We start from the raw sequence: 16,933 nt of genomic DNA on the forward strand, positions 1-16,933 counted from the left end.
AGGCAAAAGAAAACAGAGGAATGTACTCTCTCAGTGGCCAAAAAATTAGCATCATTATGTCTGGGGGCTCTCTCTGCATGCTGAAACTGTCAATGAAACAGTCACAGGTGCATATGAACGTGCGTAAAAACCTACTGCTCCTTCTGGTCACTCCTGTCCCTCTGATGGCAGATCATGACCACACATCTCAGCAATGCCAGCTCACTTTTGGCCGAGGGAAGGGGAGCAACTTTTAGTTTTTCTGAATGAACAAAATCATTAATGTGGCTGATTTGGATTGGAAAGGAGGGGGGAAAAAAAACCAGCGCCCGAGAATGAGTAAGAGTGCCGTGGATTGCGCTGCAGCCAGGGCCCTGGGTTTGCCATGCACGCTGCCTGTGGGGAGCCAGATGCAGAAGGAAGTGATGATGCACTGGGGGTGGGGGAGGCGGGAGCACTGGGCACAAACTTGTGATGGGAAATAGAGAGATGGGCACAGCTGGCCACCCTCCCAGTGGTCAGTGGGGCTGGGAAGGGAAAAGGACGAGGTCCTTGGGGAACCGCCTTGAAATGAACCCTCCTCAATCCACCCCAGAGAGGAAATGGGAGCGCAAACACCCGTGGGCAATATTTATGTTGGCAAGTCCGTCCCCAGGAGTCTGTGTGTCCCGTGGGGCGCTGGCCGTGCATTCACTGTCTTTTGGGAGGCAATTTTGTTAGAACAGTAGGAACTCATACCAAAGTCTCTCCTTAGCGCCTCCTGTACCAAACCCCCTTTCCCCATAGTGCATGAGCGGGTGTGCACACACACGTCCTTTCTAAGCTTCTGTGAGGAGCCCTGACCCAGAGGGCATCACTTACCGAGCTTCAATAGCCAGCCTTCTCGGTCTGGGTTGAAGAAAGTGTGGGTGAGGTCATTCCCATCATCTTCGGGGATTTTAAAGGGTTCATTTTTTATGCTCTCATACAGATTCTGGAAGGAAAGATGACGTTGCATGTCTCCGATCCTAGAAGATCTCTCCCCCTGCCCTTTCCTGTCACTTATGCAATGAGCATCACTGCGTGCCACGCACTGGCGGCACAAGAGCCCCTCTGCCTTCAGGAGCTCCCAGAGACAACAGAAACAGAGGCCTAACCGGCGAGCAAGAAAGAAGAGAGATCAGCCCGACCTCCACTTGAGCCTTTAGTCTCAGAGTTATAAATCACTTTCCCCCACTGATTCCTCGCTGGGCCTCATTACCAGTTTCTTAATGCAGTTCATGCAGCTGAGTGAATGGTCCGAGCAGACACTGGATTGACCCCACGTCCCTCCCCGTCCCCTCCATCAGCATCGCCTGAGCCCATGGCCTTAAAGGAGAGCTGAGCTCACCCGGAGCAGTTCCTCGGGCAGGTCTCCTCCATCGTTGATGCCTCGATTCATGGCAATGAACCTCTCCACGGTGGGCTTATCTTTGACATTGGGGTTATGCAGGCTGGTGTTCAACATGATGATGGCAAATGAGAGGACGTAACAAGTGTCTAAAAGGGAAAAACAAAATCCAGTCAGAAACATCCCACCAGAAAGAACAAGAAACGCCAGGTGAGACTGAGAATACCAAGCAGTGCTCTCAGAAGAATAAGCAAAATCCACGCGTCTGGGTACGCTCTAACTGCAGAGGGCAAGGCACGGGCAAGAACGTAAAGCATCCAAGACTTAAAAGTGTTTTATTTTTTTCAGATTGTAAAAGAAGAACATGTACAGAAAAGCACAATATATGAAAAAGAACATATAAGCTACCTGCAATCCCACCACCCAGGAATAACTTCTTTTGCTTTCTTACATAAATGTGCCTATGTGTAATGTATCACAAAATGTACCTCAGAGGTTTGACAGAAAACAGTAAAATTCTGTAAAGTGATTATCCTTCAATTAAAAAATAAATAAATTTTTTAAAAAATATGTACCTCAGAGATACAGACTGTAACATATCTGTTAGAATTACAACAGATACATAGTTTTGAGGCCTGCCTTTTGGCTAATCTTGTTAGCATTTTTCCATGTCAATAAAGCGTATTTATAAAAACATAATTTTTAATAGTTGTACACTTCATAATTCAGAGGTGCCCTTACTTAGACGCCTACTACCTTACTGGCAGACTTTGGATAGTTTCCAACTTTTTACTATTATAAACATCATTTAAAGCGATGTTCTTAGGCAGGAACCTAATCCCTCTCATTTTAGGAATGACCCAGTGCCTAGAAGAGAACCTGGTGGGCACTGCCAACCTCAGGAGGGGATGCCCCTCGTGCTTACCTGTGGACTGGAACACCCCATGGTTGCACTGACAGTAGCGCTGGGCAAACGCCTCCATCATCCGGTCAATCTTCTGGGCCTCTCCCGGCAGCCGGAAGCTCCACAGGAACTGCCTGAGAGGTGAAGACAGGGTGTGTTATGGGACAGGGGGAGACAACCTGTTTGTGAAAGGTTTCTGCAGCAAAGGGAGATGTCGGGGGCTTCAGCCTTCTGTCAGATGCAGGCTAACCACTCCACATCTCTGTCCTCTCGATAGGAGGGAATGTATTTATGAAACAAAAAAAGAAAAAGATTTTCCTATTCAAAAGAATGGTTCACCTCTTCAGATTAATACATAAGAACTCCAATTAAAAGAACTCCAATTTCCAGAAAGAAAGAAAAAAAATGACATAGCAGGAAAAGAGATATTCTATCAAAGCAGTCATGACTGAGCCCTTTAAGTCAAACAGAGACCCGTGGCCAACAGGTTTAATTCTGGATTTTTTTCACCTACCTAAACAACAACACAAAACATGATATTATTTACACTTAAACAGCAAAGAAAATACCAAATTACAATTTCTCAAAAAGCACAAGGGGACTAGATTAAGCAAAAAATTTAATGTTGACTTTTTTCCTTCTAAGATGAAGAGCACACTACCTATTTCCTGTTCCAGGGCAAGAAATCTAAAGGATTTTCTGAAGTGAAATTGGGAAAGATTCAAAGTGGAAATATTCATCAATTTCCAAATGTTAAATGAAAGATCTGAGGAAGAGTTTTGCAAATTTTGCTTTCAATTTAATCCCCGTTAACCATCCAATCATTTCAATCACAGATACTCAAATCATAGATACTCAAATCACCACCCAAGGTACAATTTCACTAAAACGCCAGGTTGTGCAGGATCCATGGGGTCACAAAGAGTCGGATATGACTGAGCGACTGGACTGAACTGAACTGTGCAGGACAGATCTACAACCAAAGACCCATCTCTCTCAACAAAGTACTGGCTGCGAACATACTCACCGTAAGGCCTGGACAAGGTTGAGATCGGTGAACTCATGCAGCTCCACAAACGCATGAAGAACTTGGATGTTAAACTCATCTCTAGCAAGAGAAACAAAAGATATGGGGGTGGGGAGAGCAGAAGTCAGACAATGATGCTGAGAATCCAAGGTCGTGCAGGCCCCCGGTCAGGCTGCCTCCCAGGCTGAGCGCTGAGACCCCCCGCAGCCCAGGAAGCAGCCAAATGTTAAATGAAAGATCTGCAGCCTCTGTGTACTGGCTGAACACAGGACATCAGCTGCTGGACACCTCCACCTGTCCCAGGACAAAGCTTGGAACATCTTGGAGTTTGTTCCTCTAGGTAACTGCCGACCAACTTTCTCTACTGCAGGTATCTCCGGAGGTCTTACCTCTCCCCCAGGTAGTCGCCAATGGCTGTTTTGTTAAGCCCTTCGCCTTTATACAAGAACTGGGCAATGTCTTCACAGGTGTTCTTCAGCAGATCATTCTCTATTAAGAACTGGATCCCCTGGAAAGACAGCAAAGACGCCAATAGCGCTTCAGACACCAGGAACATCCAGAAAGGAGGTGGGGGCACAGAAGAATGAGTGCAGGCGCTCTGCACACAGAGTAAGTGTCCAGTACGCACTCTCCATGTTCTACAGGAGGCAGGGCTCGTGACATGAGCTGCACTCCACAAACGGGAAGGGAGGCTGTCTCAAATGCCCCAGCTTCCACTGACAATGTGGAAATACCCGCTTTACAGGCTACAGGCTCTGGCTGCTGTCTTTTGTCACTTACTTTTTTAGGATCCATGTTGAATTTTTTCCTGCCCATGGCTACCTGTTTGTTCCTCTGCATGTTTTTCCTGCAAAACAACCATCACAGCCATTTAAGTACTCTGGGTAATCAGGAATTTTTGAAAGACTGACATAACTTCCACCTGTGTCGCTGAAGTGCAGTGATTTCTGAGATTTATCCAGGAAAGCTCAGGCACACTTGGGTCTAACTATGGAAGGTCAACTGAAATCCTGACCCTGGTCCTAGGCTCCTTTGTTTCTTCTACTACAGTGGGTTTCTTTTTTTTTCCATGTCATTTTTGAAACTTTATTGAGGTATAATTTACATATCATATAACATACGCATTTTGAGTGCACATCTGAACAATGTTTAGTAAGTTTACTGAGTTGGGCAACTATCACCATAATCCAGTTTTAGAGCACTGTCATAGTTACATATTAACTGTGTAAGCTAATATCTCATGAACTCATCTGTTCTTCCGTTCATCTGTTGGGGGATGTTAAAGCTAATTCCAGTTTTGGGCTATTTTAAATAAGAACGCTATAGATGTCCTCATGCGTGTGGGCATGTTCTCCTTTCTCCTGAGTAAATACCTGGGAGCTGAATTGCTGGGCACAGCAGGGGTATATGGTCAACATTAGGAGGAACTGCCAGTCGGTTTTCCCCAATGTTTACACCGCTTGTTCTCACCAGCTCTCGGCAACACGACAGGCACCACCTGGCTATTTAACTCGGGCCGTCCTAGTGGGTGTAAAGTGGCATCTCCTCATGACTCATGATACTGAGCATTTATATATAATAGCATTATATTCTATTATACATGTAAAAGCATTCATGGCTTTTTATTGCCTGCTTTTTAGTCAAGTTGTCTTTTTATTATTGAGTTTTATGGTTCTTTCTATATAGATTCCAGATACAAGTCTTTTTTCAAATACAGGTAATGCAGGTATTTTCCCTTTGTCTGTAGCCTGACTATTCATTTCCTTTTTGAAAAATTTATTTGGCTGTGCTGAGTCTTGGTTGCAGCATGCAGGATCTTCAGTTGTGGCATGTGGCATCTAGTTCCCCGACCAGGGATCAAACCTAGGCCCACTGCATTGGGAGTGCAGAGTCGTAGCCCCTGGACCACCAGGGAAGTCCCTCCTCACTTTTTTTAAGAGTACCCTTTGTAAGAGCAGAAATGGTAAATTCTGACAAACACCAATTTGTCCGTTTCTTTGAAGCTGCAAATTTTTTTTTTTTTTTTAGTGGCAAGTAAGAAAGCTGTGATTCAGAACTGGCAAAGTAGAGACTGGACATGATGAGCTGGTTGGTTTCTGCTGGACACGCAGCTTCACTAATCCATATGGCCCTGCATACACAAGTTTAAAATAACAAAACCCAATGGTCTCCTGAAGCTAGACAGGGAGACTTAGGCTTAGAAAAATACAGACATGCAGTGAATTAGAAACAGCCCATTTACGACATTAAGCAGTTAGAAAACGGTCTGGGAACCCCATTCAAAATTAAACTCTCGAAGCAACTAACATTTCATATAGTTAAAGGAAAAAAAGAACCAGCAGACACGCCTTGGCACTTTATGCTATAATCTCACTTCTACGTTCTCTTAAGTGTTAGGGAGGCACAAGCAAGCTTGCAGTGATGCCTAGACACAACTGGGCCTCCAGCCTTCTGGAGCTGCATCAGCAGCATCCGTTAAGCTTTCCCTTTACCCAAAGCGAAAAATGGAAACTCTAAAATAGGAACCCAGTAGATAAGAGAAGAGAAGAAATAGTTCACACAACAATTTAAAGGCAGTTTAAGACTTTGGGGGACCTGCCAAGTTCTCCAGTTCAGCCTTTCCAAAAACATCAAAAGCCTTCACATTCAGGAGTCCCTGCACGGAAGACAGAAAGTATGGCTATATGTGCTTGCTCAGAAAAGAAGGCAGAAGATACACTTTCTCTTTAAATACGCGACATGGGCACAATTTCAGGCTGGCGCTTGGCGATGCCACAATCACAAAACCACCCAGAAAAGGACAAACTCACCTCTCTTCTGTGGACCCCAGGTTTTCAATTTCATTAGCTACTTCTGCTATCTCATCCTTCAGCCTCTGCAAAACACACAGTCCAGAATTACCAGGAGGAAGATACAGATCAGATTAAAATCACCAAAATCTCCTGTAACTCCTTCTGACCAAAAAAGTAAAACAGAGCAAGCAAAATAAAGACAACGCCCTGCAAAACCTAAAAATTTTTGGAAAATTCATCTGTTCAACAAATGTTTCTTGAGTTCCTACCAGACTGTCAACATTCTAGGGAATACAAAGAAGAAAAAGATAACATCCTAACCTCAACGAGTTTACAGTCTAGGAAAGAAGTTTATAATCATATACACTACGTAAAATACGTATTTTCCACTGGGAAACAGCTGCCTTGACAGTCTGTCGCAGTGCATCTGCAGCTCACTGAAGGGGGACAAACCAGGACAAACCAGTCCCCCAGGCACCCAGCTGCCCAACCAGCAGTGCCTGTACTGGGTCAACACTGCCGCCAAACGGCCAGCAGAGGGAACACCACTCCTGGCTATGCTTTCCACCTCCTGCCCCATCTAAGCAGGTCTGCAGAGTGGACAGAGTTCACTGTTGGGGTAGAGGGGGCTTTGAGTGAAGAACTGCTATGCTTTTCCAGCATTTACCTGTGAGGTAGGACTCAAAGGACTAGGTAACAGCAAAGTACGCTCACACCAACACTGGAGCAGACCCAGTCTTTCCTCGACACGATGCAGCTTGGGGTTACAGGGTGTGCCCCCTCTGTTCCCTGCCCTTGGGCTTCCAAATGTTTTACAGAGAATTCTAAAAGAAATGGCTTCCCCAAGGCCTAAAATAATCCAACCAAAGACAACCTTTCAACAGGTGTTTTCACTCCTATCTTACAGAAGAAGAAACTCAAGTTCAAAGAACCAAAATTCTCTCTCTAGAATTGCCCTGCCAGAAAATGGCCACCAGGACGTGGACGTGGGTCTACTTAGCCTGACAGCTGACCAGCTGGGTGCAGCTCACAGAGCACTGCCCCACTTTGAGATTCCATTCTCCCTTGCTGAGCAAAGCTGGCTGTCAATTCCTGCACCTGGTCCGAACTGTGGTGAGAGAAAGTCAGAAGGGGTCATGAGAAGACACCCGGTGGTCAAGGTGTTGCCCAGCTCCTACCTGGATGTCGGCCAGCAGCTCCTGCTTTCTCCGCCGAATGTTCTCCAGCTCCTGGCGCTCCTCTGCAGTCAGGTCACTGGGAACTACAAAAAAGGAGCGAAAGGTTATTAAGAAAGATTTTACCTTACCAAAAATAAATACAATTCGGAGACCACAAAAGGACAAAGATACCACAGAAGAGGCGAGAAGCCTGTGTCGGAAATGACCAACTGCTGGGGAGACTCTGGCTCCCATTCACCATCAGGTTGACCAGTCAGAAAGGACCATGGATCACAGAGAAAAGCTCTGATAAAGGAACAGCTGTCACAAAAAAAAAAAAAAAAAAACCCAAGAGAAAAGGCTGCCTGTGGTGAGATGAGGTTGGCTAGGAATGAAAGAGGAGGACCATTAATCAGGCCCCAGCCATTTTCATCCCACAGGCTGGGGGGCTCAGGCCCCTGGTTAATCAGTCTCTCCGGGTCTCTGCCCCCTCACTGAATCCACCCCGACATGGGGCGACGTCTAGGACCCTGGCAGGGAGGGGGAGGCAATTGCAAAGCAACGTGAATGACAGTTTTCTGTCATTTCTGGAGCGGGGAGGCTAGTGTGTACAGAGAAAAAAATCTAGAAGGATATATCCCCAAACTGAAACAATGCTTAACTCAGGGGATGGGGTTATGGGAACTTTTCTCTCTGCTTTATATATCCTTTAACATTTTTTTGAATCATGTTTTAGAATGAGCTCTTGTCATCAGAACAGTTACTGCGGGCATCCGTCTTTTGCGCAGGCGCCTAAGTGAGAACTGCTCCATGTGATGTGGTGGCCACAGGCCACATGTAGGGAGTAAGCACTTGAGATGTGACTAGCCTGGTTTGAGATGTGTGGTGTATGTAAAAGACACACCAGACGGTACAAAAAAGTAACATTTCTTTAATACTATTTTATATTGATGACACGCTGAAATAACTTGGTACACAAAACACAGTATCTTAATTGCGCTCGCAGGGGCTGCTAGACAGGAACACTGCCCTTGTGGCTCGTGTGCCGTTTCTGCTGGGCGGCACAGAAGAATAGCTCTGCTTGAGAGCGCGGTCAGGGTGCACGACTCACCAGCCGTGCCGCTGAAACTGAACCTACTGCATTCAGAGAGCAGTTCTTCTCCCCGAATGTTTCATACAAATCATGTAAGATAGCAGAAGAGGGCAGAAACAAGAGACCACCATGATTAAGTCTCAGCACAGGTTAATTAGCTATATTAGAATCTCAGCTGACTTCTCCCTTTTAATCCAGTTTTTCCCCACCCTTTCCTAGAAAATTGTCTTTCAAAGTTCAAGACCCACAATTAAGAAACGCATTTGACTTCACAACCCAATCTGCCCCAAACACAACAGTAACAAAATAACACCCTCACTGTGTGAAATCCATTGACATTTCCTACTGTTTTAGTTTTCCTAACAGTAGCTTTAGCCCATGAAATTGATTTCATAGCCTAGTAAATGCACTGCAGTTTGAAACACACTCCCAGTACACTAAAGGCTGGAAGACACAGCCATCTAGAGGTTTCAACAGACCACCTACACGCAGCCTAGGCCTTCCACATGAGGCTTCAACTGTGTCTCTGGAAAGCCAGGGCGAGCAGTCCAACGGCTATGTCAGGAGAAAGTTAACTAACAAAAGGTTAGCTCTAGTTTGAGCAAAAACCACTCTGAGAAACAACACAAACTCTACTGATTCACACCCCATTCTAGAGAAAAGCAAGCCTAAAGGGAGTTTATTCTGCTTTTTCTGGACTTCACAAACCAGAAAAATTTCTAGTCCATGAAGATGAGAAGTTCCCTTTAGGAAACTAATTTTTTGAGGTTCTAAAAGACAAAGATCCATTCCAATATAACATGGTTTTGAGAATCTGAGGCAATAGTTCGTCTCTTTAACAGCTATTCCACAGGGGAATGAACCACCAGGCTCTGACTGTGAACCAGAGATGGCCTCATCAGATCACCAGTGAGTCTCACCCCCATCAGAGGCAGGACTACAAACAAGGTGCATTTAAAGCAGAACCATGATAAGAAAAATTTGTATCTCAAGACTGCTGGGTACCCTGAGAAGTCAAATTTTATTGTGCCAAACTGGAAACTCTCAGCGGTGGCCTCCTTTTCAGAATGTAAGCACTTGGCTATTCTGGGTTAGCCTTCACACAGGACAGTTTTTCTGGAAGGTCAAGAGAGAATGAACAGGAAAGAGCTGGAGTGTTTACGATGGAAGAGGCATCGCTGGATCTCCTCTCAGCAGAATAACAGGCAGCTGGAAACAGGAAAAACAGAGGCTCGAGGGCATCAGGTACAAGCCACAGGCCAATGGGAGGCACGGAAGGCGAGGCATGACCTTGGTGCTGGGAACAGCTCCCAGGAGAGATGATCAGCGCTCACCCTGGTCTTGGGCGGCGCTAGTGGAGCACACACAGAGGCTCATCCAGGCTCCACAACAAAAGCTGTATGTGATCAGCTGTTAACTTGTTGAGTGGGAAAGAGCAGACAGAGGCGAGAGGGCCGGAGGAGGGCAGGCAGCACACGAAGGGCAAGCAGGGTCCCTGCATTTCCTCCTACAAAGGGGCAGGAGACACTCATGACAGATCACAGACAGAAATCAAGGTTGTGAATGTGTGTGTGAAAATCTCAAAGATGAAAATTAAGCAACCAAACATCTGTGATAAACTATCAGACAGGGACAGAGTGAAGAAAAAGAATGCTGCGAGTGAAGGAAATCAGGAGAGAATCTTTGATAAACTAATCAGCAGGACAAGAATATTAATACAGACCTGGCAGCACCTATCAGAAGATCAAAAGTCAGAAAAAGTTAATTCTGAGTGATTGCTTCTGGGAAGGGTGAGTCTGGGAATAGAGAGAGATGGGGAACATGAGCTCCTGAATATCTGCTTTAAAAAATACAGTTAGGTACAACTGGATTTTTTTTTTAATGAAAAATAAAAATGTTAATCTATGGTTACGAGAAAAGACAGGCCTCCTGTCCTGGTAGTCAGATGGAAGGTGTTCTAGCCCATGTGCAGTTAGAACTAGCAAGACATTCAACCACATTTACTTTGAAACAGTCTCCTGACATTAACCCCTTGATTTCTAAATCACTTCTCCATTCTACATCTAGTCCCCCCCAAATCACAACACTGCTTCCTTTATGGGTCAATAAATCACCTAAGAATTTACAAAAAAAGAAAAGCAGATTTAGATCTCATTTTTCTAGTGGAATTTGTTCTGAGAGGAGAAAAAAAATCCAACAGTTCAACAAATGTATTTTCCTCTGCTTAAACTTATCAATGCAACACCAAATCATCAACTCAAGCCTTCATTCTCATGTTGCCCATGAGGAAAAAAAAAATTCACAGACAAAATGCTTAATTTCATTTAACAGCATGAAGAATCAAAACCATAGCTGGAAAGCTGAAGGAGAGAGGGGTCCCAAGGATCCTGGCTGGCATCTCCAGGACCCTGCAAGCCACCACCAGGACAGGAACAGCTGGTACTCAGAACCCAACACATCCACCCCGAGATTCTGACGAAGTGGCATGGGCACCTGGCAAAGGCATCTATGTGCCCAGGCCCGGGCTTTCCTGCGTAGCCACCGGGGTTAAGCTGTAAAATATGTGCTGACAGGCCAGATGGCAGAGCAGCAAACCACTCCTCCCCCCGACTGCCACGTGCGGCAGCCACACTTCAGTGCCAGGGAGGCAGCTGAGCCCTCTTCTCCTGAAAAGAATGGCAGCTAGGGAGGCAGCGGCCTGCGCAGAAAGGACACAGAGCAGAGGGCCTGGAGGCCTCGGGAATTCATGCCTGCAAAGGTTAATTTACAAGGTGTCCTGCTTCCAGCACGGGGACCATTCCAGCAGCAGCCCCTCACCATTCCCTCGCAAGACTCCAAATTAATGAAGGGGATTAAAGAGCCTACAACAACAAGGGACCATTGTACTCAGCTGTGAATAGGAAAGCCACACAAGGGGACCTTCTATTTATTTCTTTATTTAAATGTTGCTCTGCAGATTTAACCAGCAGAAACCCAGAGCTGCAACATGCTCCATCCAGCGCATACAAAAGAGGCTGTCTTAAAGAGACAGTGCCCTCCTTCCGGGCTGGGGACAGGTAGAAATGCATAGGGTGGCATCGCTAGGTCCAGCTTCTCCAGCCCCAGAGGCCACAGGCAGGTGCCCAGAGACCTGCCGTGGAGTCCAACTGAAAAGAGAGATCTACTGACAGCAGTTTCTGCTCAACAAGAATACAGGCCAAAAGGGACCATGCTTGCTCTCTGTCCTTGGTCCCCAGGAGTGACGTACATCGAAGTGTTGGAGGTGCGCTTTAGGGCCCAGACACAGCTTCCAGAGAGGCTCCAGCTACACCGTCCCACTGCCTAGATTTAAATTTGCCTTATTTTTTCCACCATAATCATCGACCATCGTCCTTCTTATATATAGGCCCTGCCTTTCGGTGATAACAAGGGTCCAAATTTAAACCAGTACAGCAGGTCAACATTTTAAAAGGCAGGTCAAGAGTCAGAAAGCCCTCCCTTTCCCCACATGTGGAGAGGGCAGACAGACAGGTCTGACCCCTCATGCAGCCCAGGAAGGTGTCACTGGAAGCCCAGACGGGCTTCCAGCCCTCCAGAGCCTGCACCTGGGGCCCCTGCTAAGCAAGGCCGGATGGACCCTTTCCAGGCTGGAGTCTCATGAAATTGAAAACACACAGGCCCTCAGAAACCACCCGCCCGCCTGGAGCCACAGCAACCGGGTAAAGGATGCCGATTAGCAGATGCAAAAACTACTGTACAGAAAATGGATAATCAATAAGATTCTACTGTAGAGCATGGGGAACTATATTCAATATCCTGTGATAAACCATAATGGAAAGAATATGAAAGAGAATATGTGTATATATACACACAAATATATATATATATATGAATCACTCTACTGTACACCAGAAATTAACACAACACTGTAAATCAACTATATTTTATTTTTTTTTAAAGAAAGAAAGGTAAATTAAGCACTGGGACTTCCTGTACCCTCTCCAGAAACTGTTACCAGCTCCAGAGGGAACACAAGCTATTTACGAACAGCTTCTGGGCTTAAGAGCACAAATCTGGGAAGCTGCCCACGGACTGAGGGCGTTGTGTCTACTGCCTCCAGAGACAAAGATCAAAGAGCCTGCCGTGTAGCGAGTGCTGGTCACACACCGGGCCCTTCCTGACTCAGCCTGTGCAGATCCTCCGGTCAGATCACTTGCTCTGCCCCACCCTGGGGTAAGTCACCTGGTCTCCCAGGAGATCCCAGCACCTTCCAATGTGAAAAAATTCTAAAGACTAGAAAAAAACTCAGGCTTTGGGTAACACACAAACAGTCAGAAAACTTCCACAAAACTCTCAATTCTATGCTGACATTAGAAATACACGAGGTCAGATATTCTCGACAGGGATAAGAAAACAACCAAAATTCACAGGGTCCTTAAGAACAGGCAACGTAGAGATGAGTGAAACAGAAAGATATGACGACTAAGGGGCTTCGCTGACAGCCTCACACTTAAGAGACAGACCTCAGGGTGGCTGTCAGACCAGAGGACACAGAAGGACAAGGCAAAGGGATGTGACGGAAACCGGAAACCTGGGGACACATACACGGCCAACTGTGTGCTGACCTGACCACCTCACAACTCTACACAAAGTCTCCCAACCTTGGGAAACAATTCTTTTCCCTCCATAAGTCAACACTATAGCAACCCTTTGTAAAATTTGATACTATATTATTCTGCCTTGAAAAGGAATGAAATTCTGACACGTGCTACAGGATGAAGGAACTCAGAAGACATTACGCTCAGTGAAATAAGCCAGTCACAGCAGGACCAATCCTGGACGACTCCACTTACTTTGTGAGGTACCCAGAGAAGCCAAATTCACAGAGACAGAAAGTGGAACAGTGGGTGTCTGGGGGAGGGGAGAACGGGGAGCCAAAATTCAACAGGGACAGAGTTTTAGTTTCACAAAAGTTCTAGAGATGGATAAAAGTGATGGCTGTACAACTATGTGAATGAATGAACTTAATGTTACTGAACTGTACACTTAAAATGGTAAAATTTTGTTATGTATATTTTACCACAATTAAAAATAAAAGAAACAAAAATTTTAATAGCAATACACTTAATTCCTGACTTCTGCTAAGCTTAGTCCTTCCTCAGAGGCTGTGATTTGATTTGGTATAAAGCGCTGTAAAAGGAGTGTCTCACCCCCAGTCCACAGCCTGTGCTGTGCTCGGTCGCTCAGTCACGTCCAACTCTTCGCGACTCCATGGACTGCGGCCTGCTAGGCTCCTCTGTCCATGAGGATTCTTCAGGCACGAGTACTGCAGTGGGTTGCCATGCCCTCCTCCAGGGGATCTTCCCAACCCAGAGATCGAACCCAGGTCTCCCACACTGCAGGTGGATTCTTTACTGTCTGAGCCACCAGGGAAGCAATTTACAGCCTAAGTGATTAAAAAAATATAGACACACCAACAGGACCACAACGAATTAAATTGGCATGTGCTAGCGTAACTGACATTCAACATCAAAGGTGAAAGGTAACTTCCAGTAAATTATCAATGTGAATATTTACTCTTGTAGCTTACATTCTTTCCACATAAAAACCACTCAGTCTCCCACCCAGAAGTAAGTATATTAAAGATTTTATTCCTGTAGCCTGTATCTTTAAGGAAAACTTTGTTCCTATATCAATCTTACAGACATCTCATCTAACCACTAACCTAAAAATTCAGGCCTCCTTAACTGAGATGAGACCCTGCCCAGGAGTTGAGGTAGGGGGCACCTGAGTGGGGCTTCACTGACCAGTGGTTCTGTGACCTGGGAAAGACCACCATCTCTCCCTGCCTTGGTTTCCTTAAGCAGGAATGGGCATGTCAGCATCCTCGCCCTTCTCAGTGAGAGGGTGTATATTAAACAGCTCCATAAACTGCCTCATGAAAGCAAAGTATTTTATCATCTTACCTTACTTAGAGAAGGAACCGACACATTTTATCTAATAAAAAGGAGAACTTAAAAGACAGGTTTGCGTAATCAAAGGGAAATGAGGTCAAATTTCAAGGTAGTAAAAGAGACGAAGTCATAAAATTTTTTCCTAAAAGTTTGGTTTAGAAAAATAAAGTTTAACATCTGCTTTCAATAAAAGCTGAAAACTAGAAAATAATCATTTAAGAACCTCTAGCTTTTTCCTAAAACCTGGCAGTGGTAATACATGGTCCAGCTGGACTTCTGCAGTGGTTTCTTTCCAGTGCTCATACTTCCAATCTCTGTCTCCAAGGCTGTTTCTGAAAGGGTCTCATGGACTGAAAGCAGAGTTGGAGCCAGCTTGACAAGGAGAACCATGCTCCACCTCTGGGTTCTTGAGAAAGGAGCCCTCCACTCTCAGGGCGAGCCTGGGAGCTCCCGTCCCAGCAGACAAACCCCACCGCCATTGGTGCCCTTCTTCCTCCCAGGCAGGGCGGGCGCTCCCCCTCCCCAAGCCAGCTGCCATCTGGGCACTGCACAGCAGTGCCACCACACCCCTTCCCTCCAAAAGAGAGGCTCGGTGGGGACCCGAGGCACGTCACTCAGTTCCCTCTCACTTTACTCACCTTCCTAAAACCTATGTGCATGCTGGCCCTTTGTAAAACCCTGAATATTTCTGCAGACTGAAACATTCCCCCTCAGCCTGACAGCTGGAACAGACTCCTGACAGCAAAATAAACAAGGGACTCCAGCTCCTCTTCTATGTGCATTTTTGGGAAGAGGGCTATGCGTACCAGAGGAAGCTTCCCAAGTTTTTAACGAGTAAAATAAAAACTCCAGGGGTGGGTTGGGAGGGGGATCTCTCAGATTTTGCCCCTCTGTTTTCTGTCCTCCTTTTTTTAACCTCATCTGAGCAGGACCATACAAATTGGTTATTAGCTTACTCCTTAATCTGGGGCCTATAGGAAACCACACTGAAGGCTGAAACCTCTATTAGAAGAAGCTACTGGAAAAAACCCTAGGAAAAGAGAGCAGAATGCGAAACCACAAGACATGCAGAGAAGCAGCCGCTGCACACATCAGGCTTGCCTGGCTCCGTGGGGTGGGAGAGGCCAGAGTGGGAGAGGCCGGCAGCGGCGCATAATAATAGAGGGATTCGCACTGGACAGGAAGCTCCACACGGTGGGCTCACCCGCGCCACCCACCCGGCCTCTTACCCAGGGCGAGTCCCCTCTCCGGTGGCCCCAGGATCCCGGCAGGCCTGGGGCAGCAATGTCAAAGCCCCGGCAGGTGGCAGCTGTCCGCCTCAGAGGCCATGGTGGCCCGGCACCGCGACCCCCCAGTCCCAGGCCCCCGGCAGCTCCCCCAGCGCTGGGTGGAGGCAGGGACGGAGCCCCCGTGGCATGTGCGCCGCACTGCCCGGGCAGAGGCGGCAGCCAGGCAGGGACACAAAAGCTGAGCAGAAACTCGGGTGCGGAGGAAGTCGATCCTGGTGGGGAAGGCTGGCGTGGTTGGAGATGGCCGCGGAGCTATCGCCAGGCTGACACTTGGAGCCTGTGCTCAGTCCTCCAGGCTTATTTCCATGAATGCAATTACAGCGCCCCGCCCACCGCACCCCGACTGGAGGCCTCCGAGGGGGAGGGGACACGCCACGAGCCTTTGCTCACAGGCTGCAGCAGCTTTTTTCTCCCCCTTGGAAGCAAAAGGCTGATGGTGGCTTCCCTGGGAGGATGTTAACCCTTACTTAAGATGCCTCTCCTCCCTGAGTGGATAAACAGGAGGGTAGGGTCCAGAATGTGGGCTATTCTATCACCCTCAGCAGAAGGCCACCTCCCCTCTCCCCCTACCCCCAGACTCCCTCCGCCAACAGCGTCAGCAGGCAGGGATGCTGACCTGGCTGCTCCAACGTCCCCCCCCCACGCCCCACCCCTTCCAGTCCTCTGCAGCCCTAAGCCCCTTGTGTCCAGATGACTTGCTCCAGTCTTTTACTAAAACGGCCTGCCTCCTACTCAGGCCACAAGCACGAGTCTCCAACCCAGCGTGCAGGTGGGTCTAGGACAATACCGTAAAACGGCTGGTGACAAGAAACATCACTACAGCCTGAGAGGAGTGGCTGTCCAACTCGAGGTGTGAGGATCACCAAGGGCATTGGCAGACACTCACACCGGGGACCTCAGGACCCAGACCTGGAGTCTGGAGGCTCAGGACTCGTGTTAAAGCAGAACAGGGGGTGACTGCAGGCCGTGTCTGCCGACTCCCCTGGGAAGCACTGTCTTTACTAATAGGGGAAGAGACCTAAGGATTAAAACAAGTGCCAAATACACGAGGAGAAAGAGAGAAGATAAACCACTACACTAGATGAAGTTCTCCGATCTCAGCACTACTGACGTTTTGGGGCTCCTTCCGTGTGGGAGGGTGTCCTGTGCAGCACATTTCACTGTACCCTGGCCTCCACCCACTGGACGCTGGCAGCATCCCACCCTACCCCCCGAGAGGACAGCCCCACAGGCTTCCAGACATGCCAAATCCCCTGCAGGGCCAAACCCCCACACCTAAGAACCACCGCTCCAGACACACAACAAAAAGAGGAAAAACACTAAAAATCCCACACTCCGGCCTGCCTTCCAGTGCTCAGTCCTCAGGAAACTGCTGATAGACGGCTCCTTC

The 16,933-nt window shown here is 47.2% G+C and overlaps 1 protein-coding gene across 11 annotated transcripts in view; it reads right to left on the reverse strand.

The window, feature by feature from the left end:
• The window catches only part of CYTH1 (cytohesin 1), a 73,810-nt gene that overhangs the window by 12,626 nt on the left and 44,251 nt on the right, over positions 1-16,933 (reverse strand). For 8 of the 11 annotated variants that reach the window (XM_081575691.1, XM_081575693.1, XM_081575689.1 and 5 more), the window contains 8 exons: positions 7,250-7,332; positions 6,090-6,154; positions 4,060-4,126; positions 3,669-3,787; positions 3,280-3,360; positions 2,274-2,386; positions 1,349-1,497; positions 841-952 (listed from right to left, as the gene is read on the reverse strand). In XM_081575691.1, the coding sequence (XP_081431817.1) occupies positions 841-952; positions 1,349-1,497; positions 2,274-2,386; positions 3,280-3,360; positions 3,669-3,787; positions 4,060-4,126; positions 6,090-6,154; positions 7,250-7,332 (789 nt within the window). Of the gene's footprint in view, positions 1-840; positions 953-1,348; positions 1,498-2,273; positions 2,387-3,279; positions 3,361-3,668; positions 3,788-4,059; positions 4,127-5,874; positions 5,936-6,089; positions 6,155-7,249; positions 7,333-13,510; positions 13,747-16,933 lie in introns of all 11 variants that reach the window. The other 3 variants (XM_081575697.1, XM_081575698.1, XM_081575695.1) reach the window with 2 other exon arrangements.

This window comes from Giraffa tippelskirchi, chromosome 3, assembly GCF_054371585.1.
Source record: "Giraffa tippelskirchi isolate mGirTip1 chromosome 3, T2T-mGirTip1v1.2.pri, whole genome shotgun sequence".
NCBI classification, from domain to species: Eukaryota; Metazoa; Chordata; class Mammalia; order Artiodactyla; family Giraffidae; genus Giraffa; species Giraffa tippelskirchi.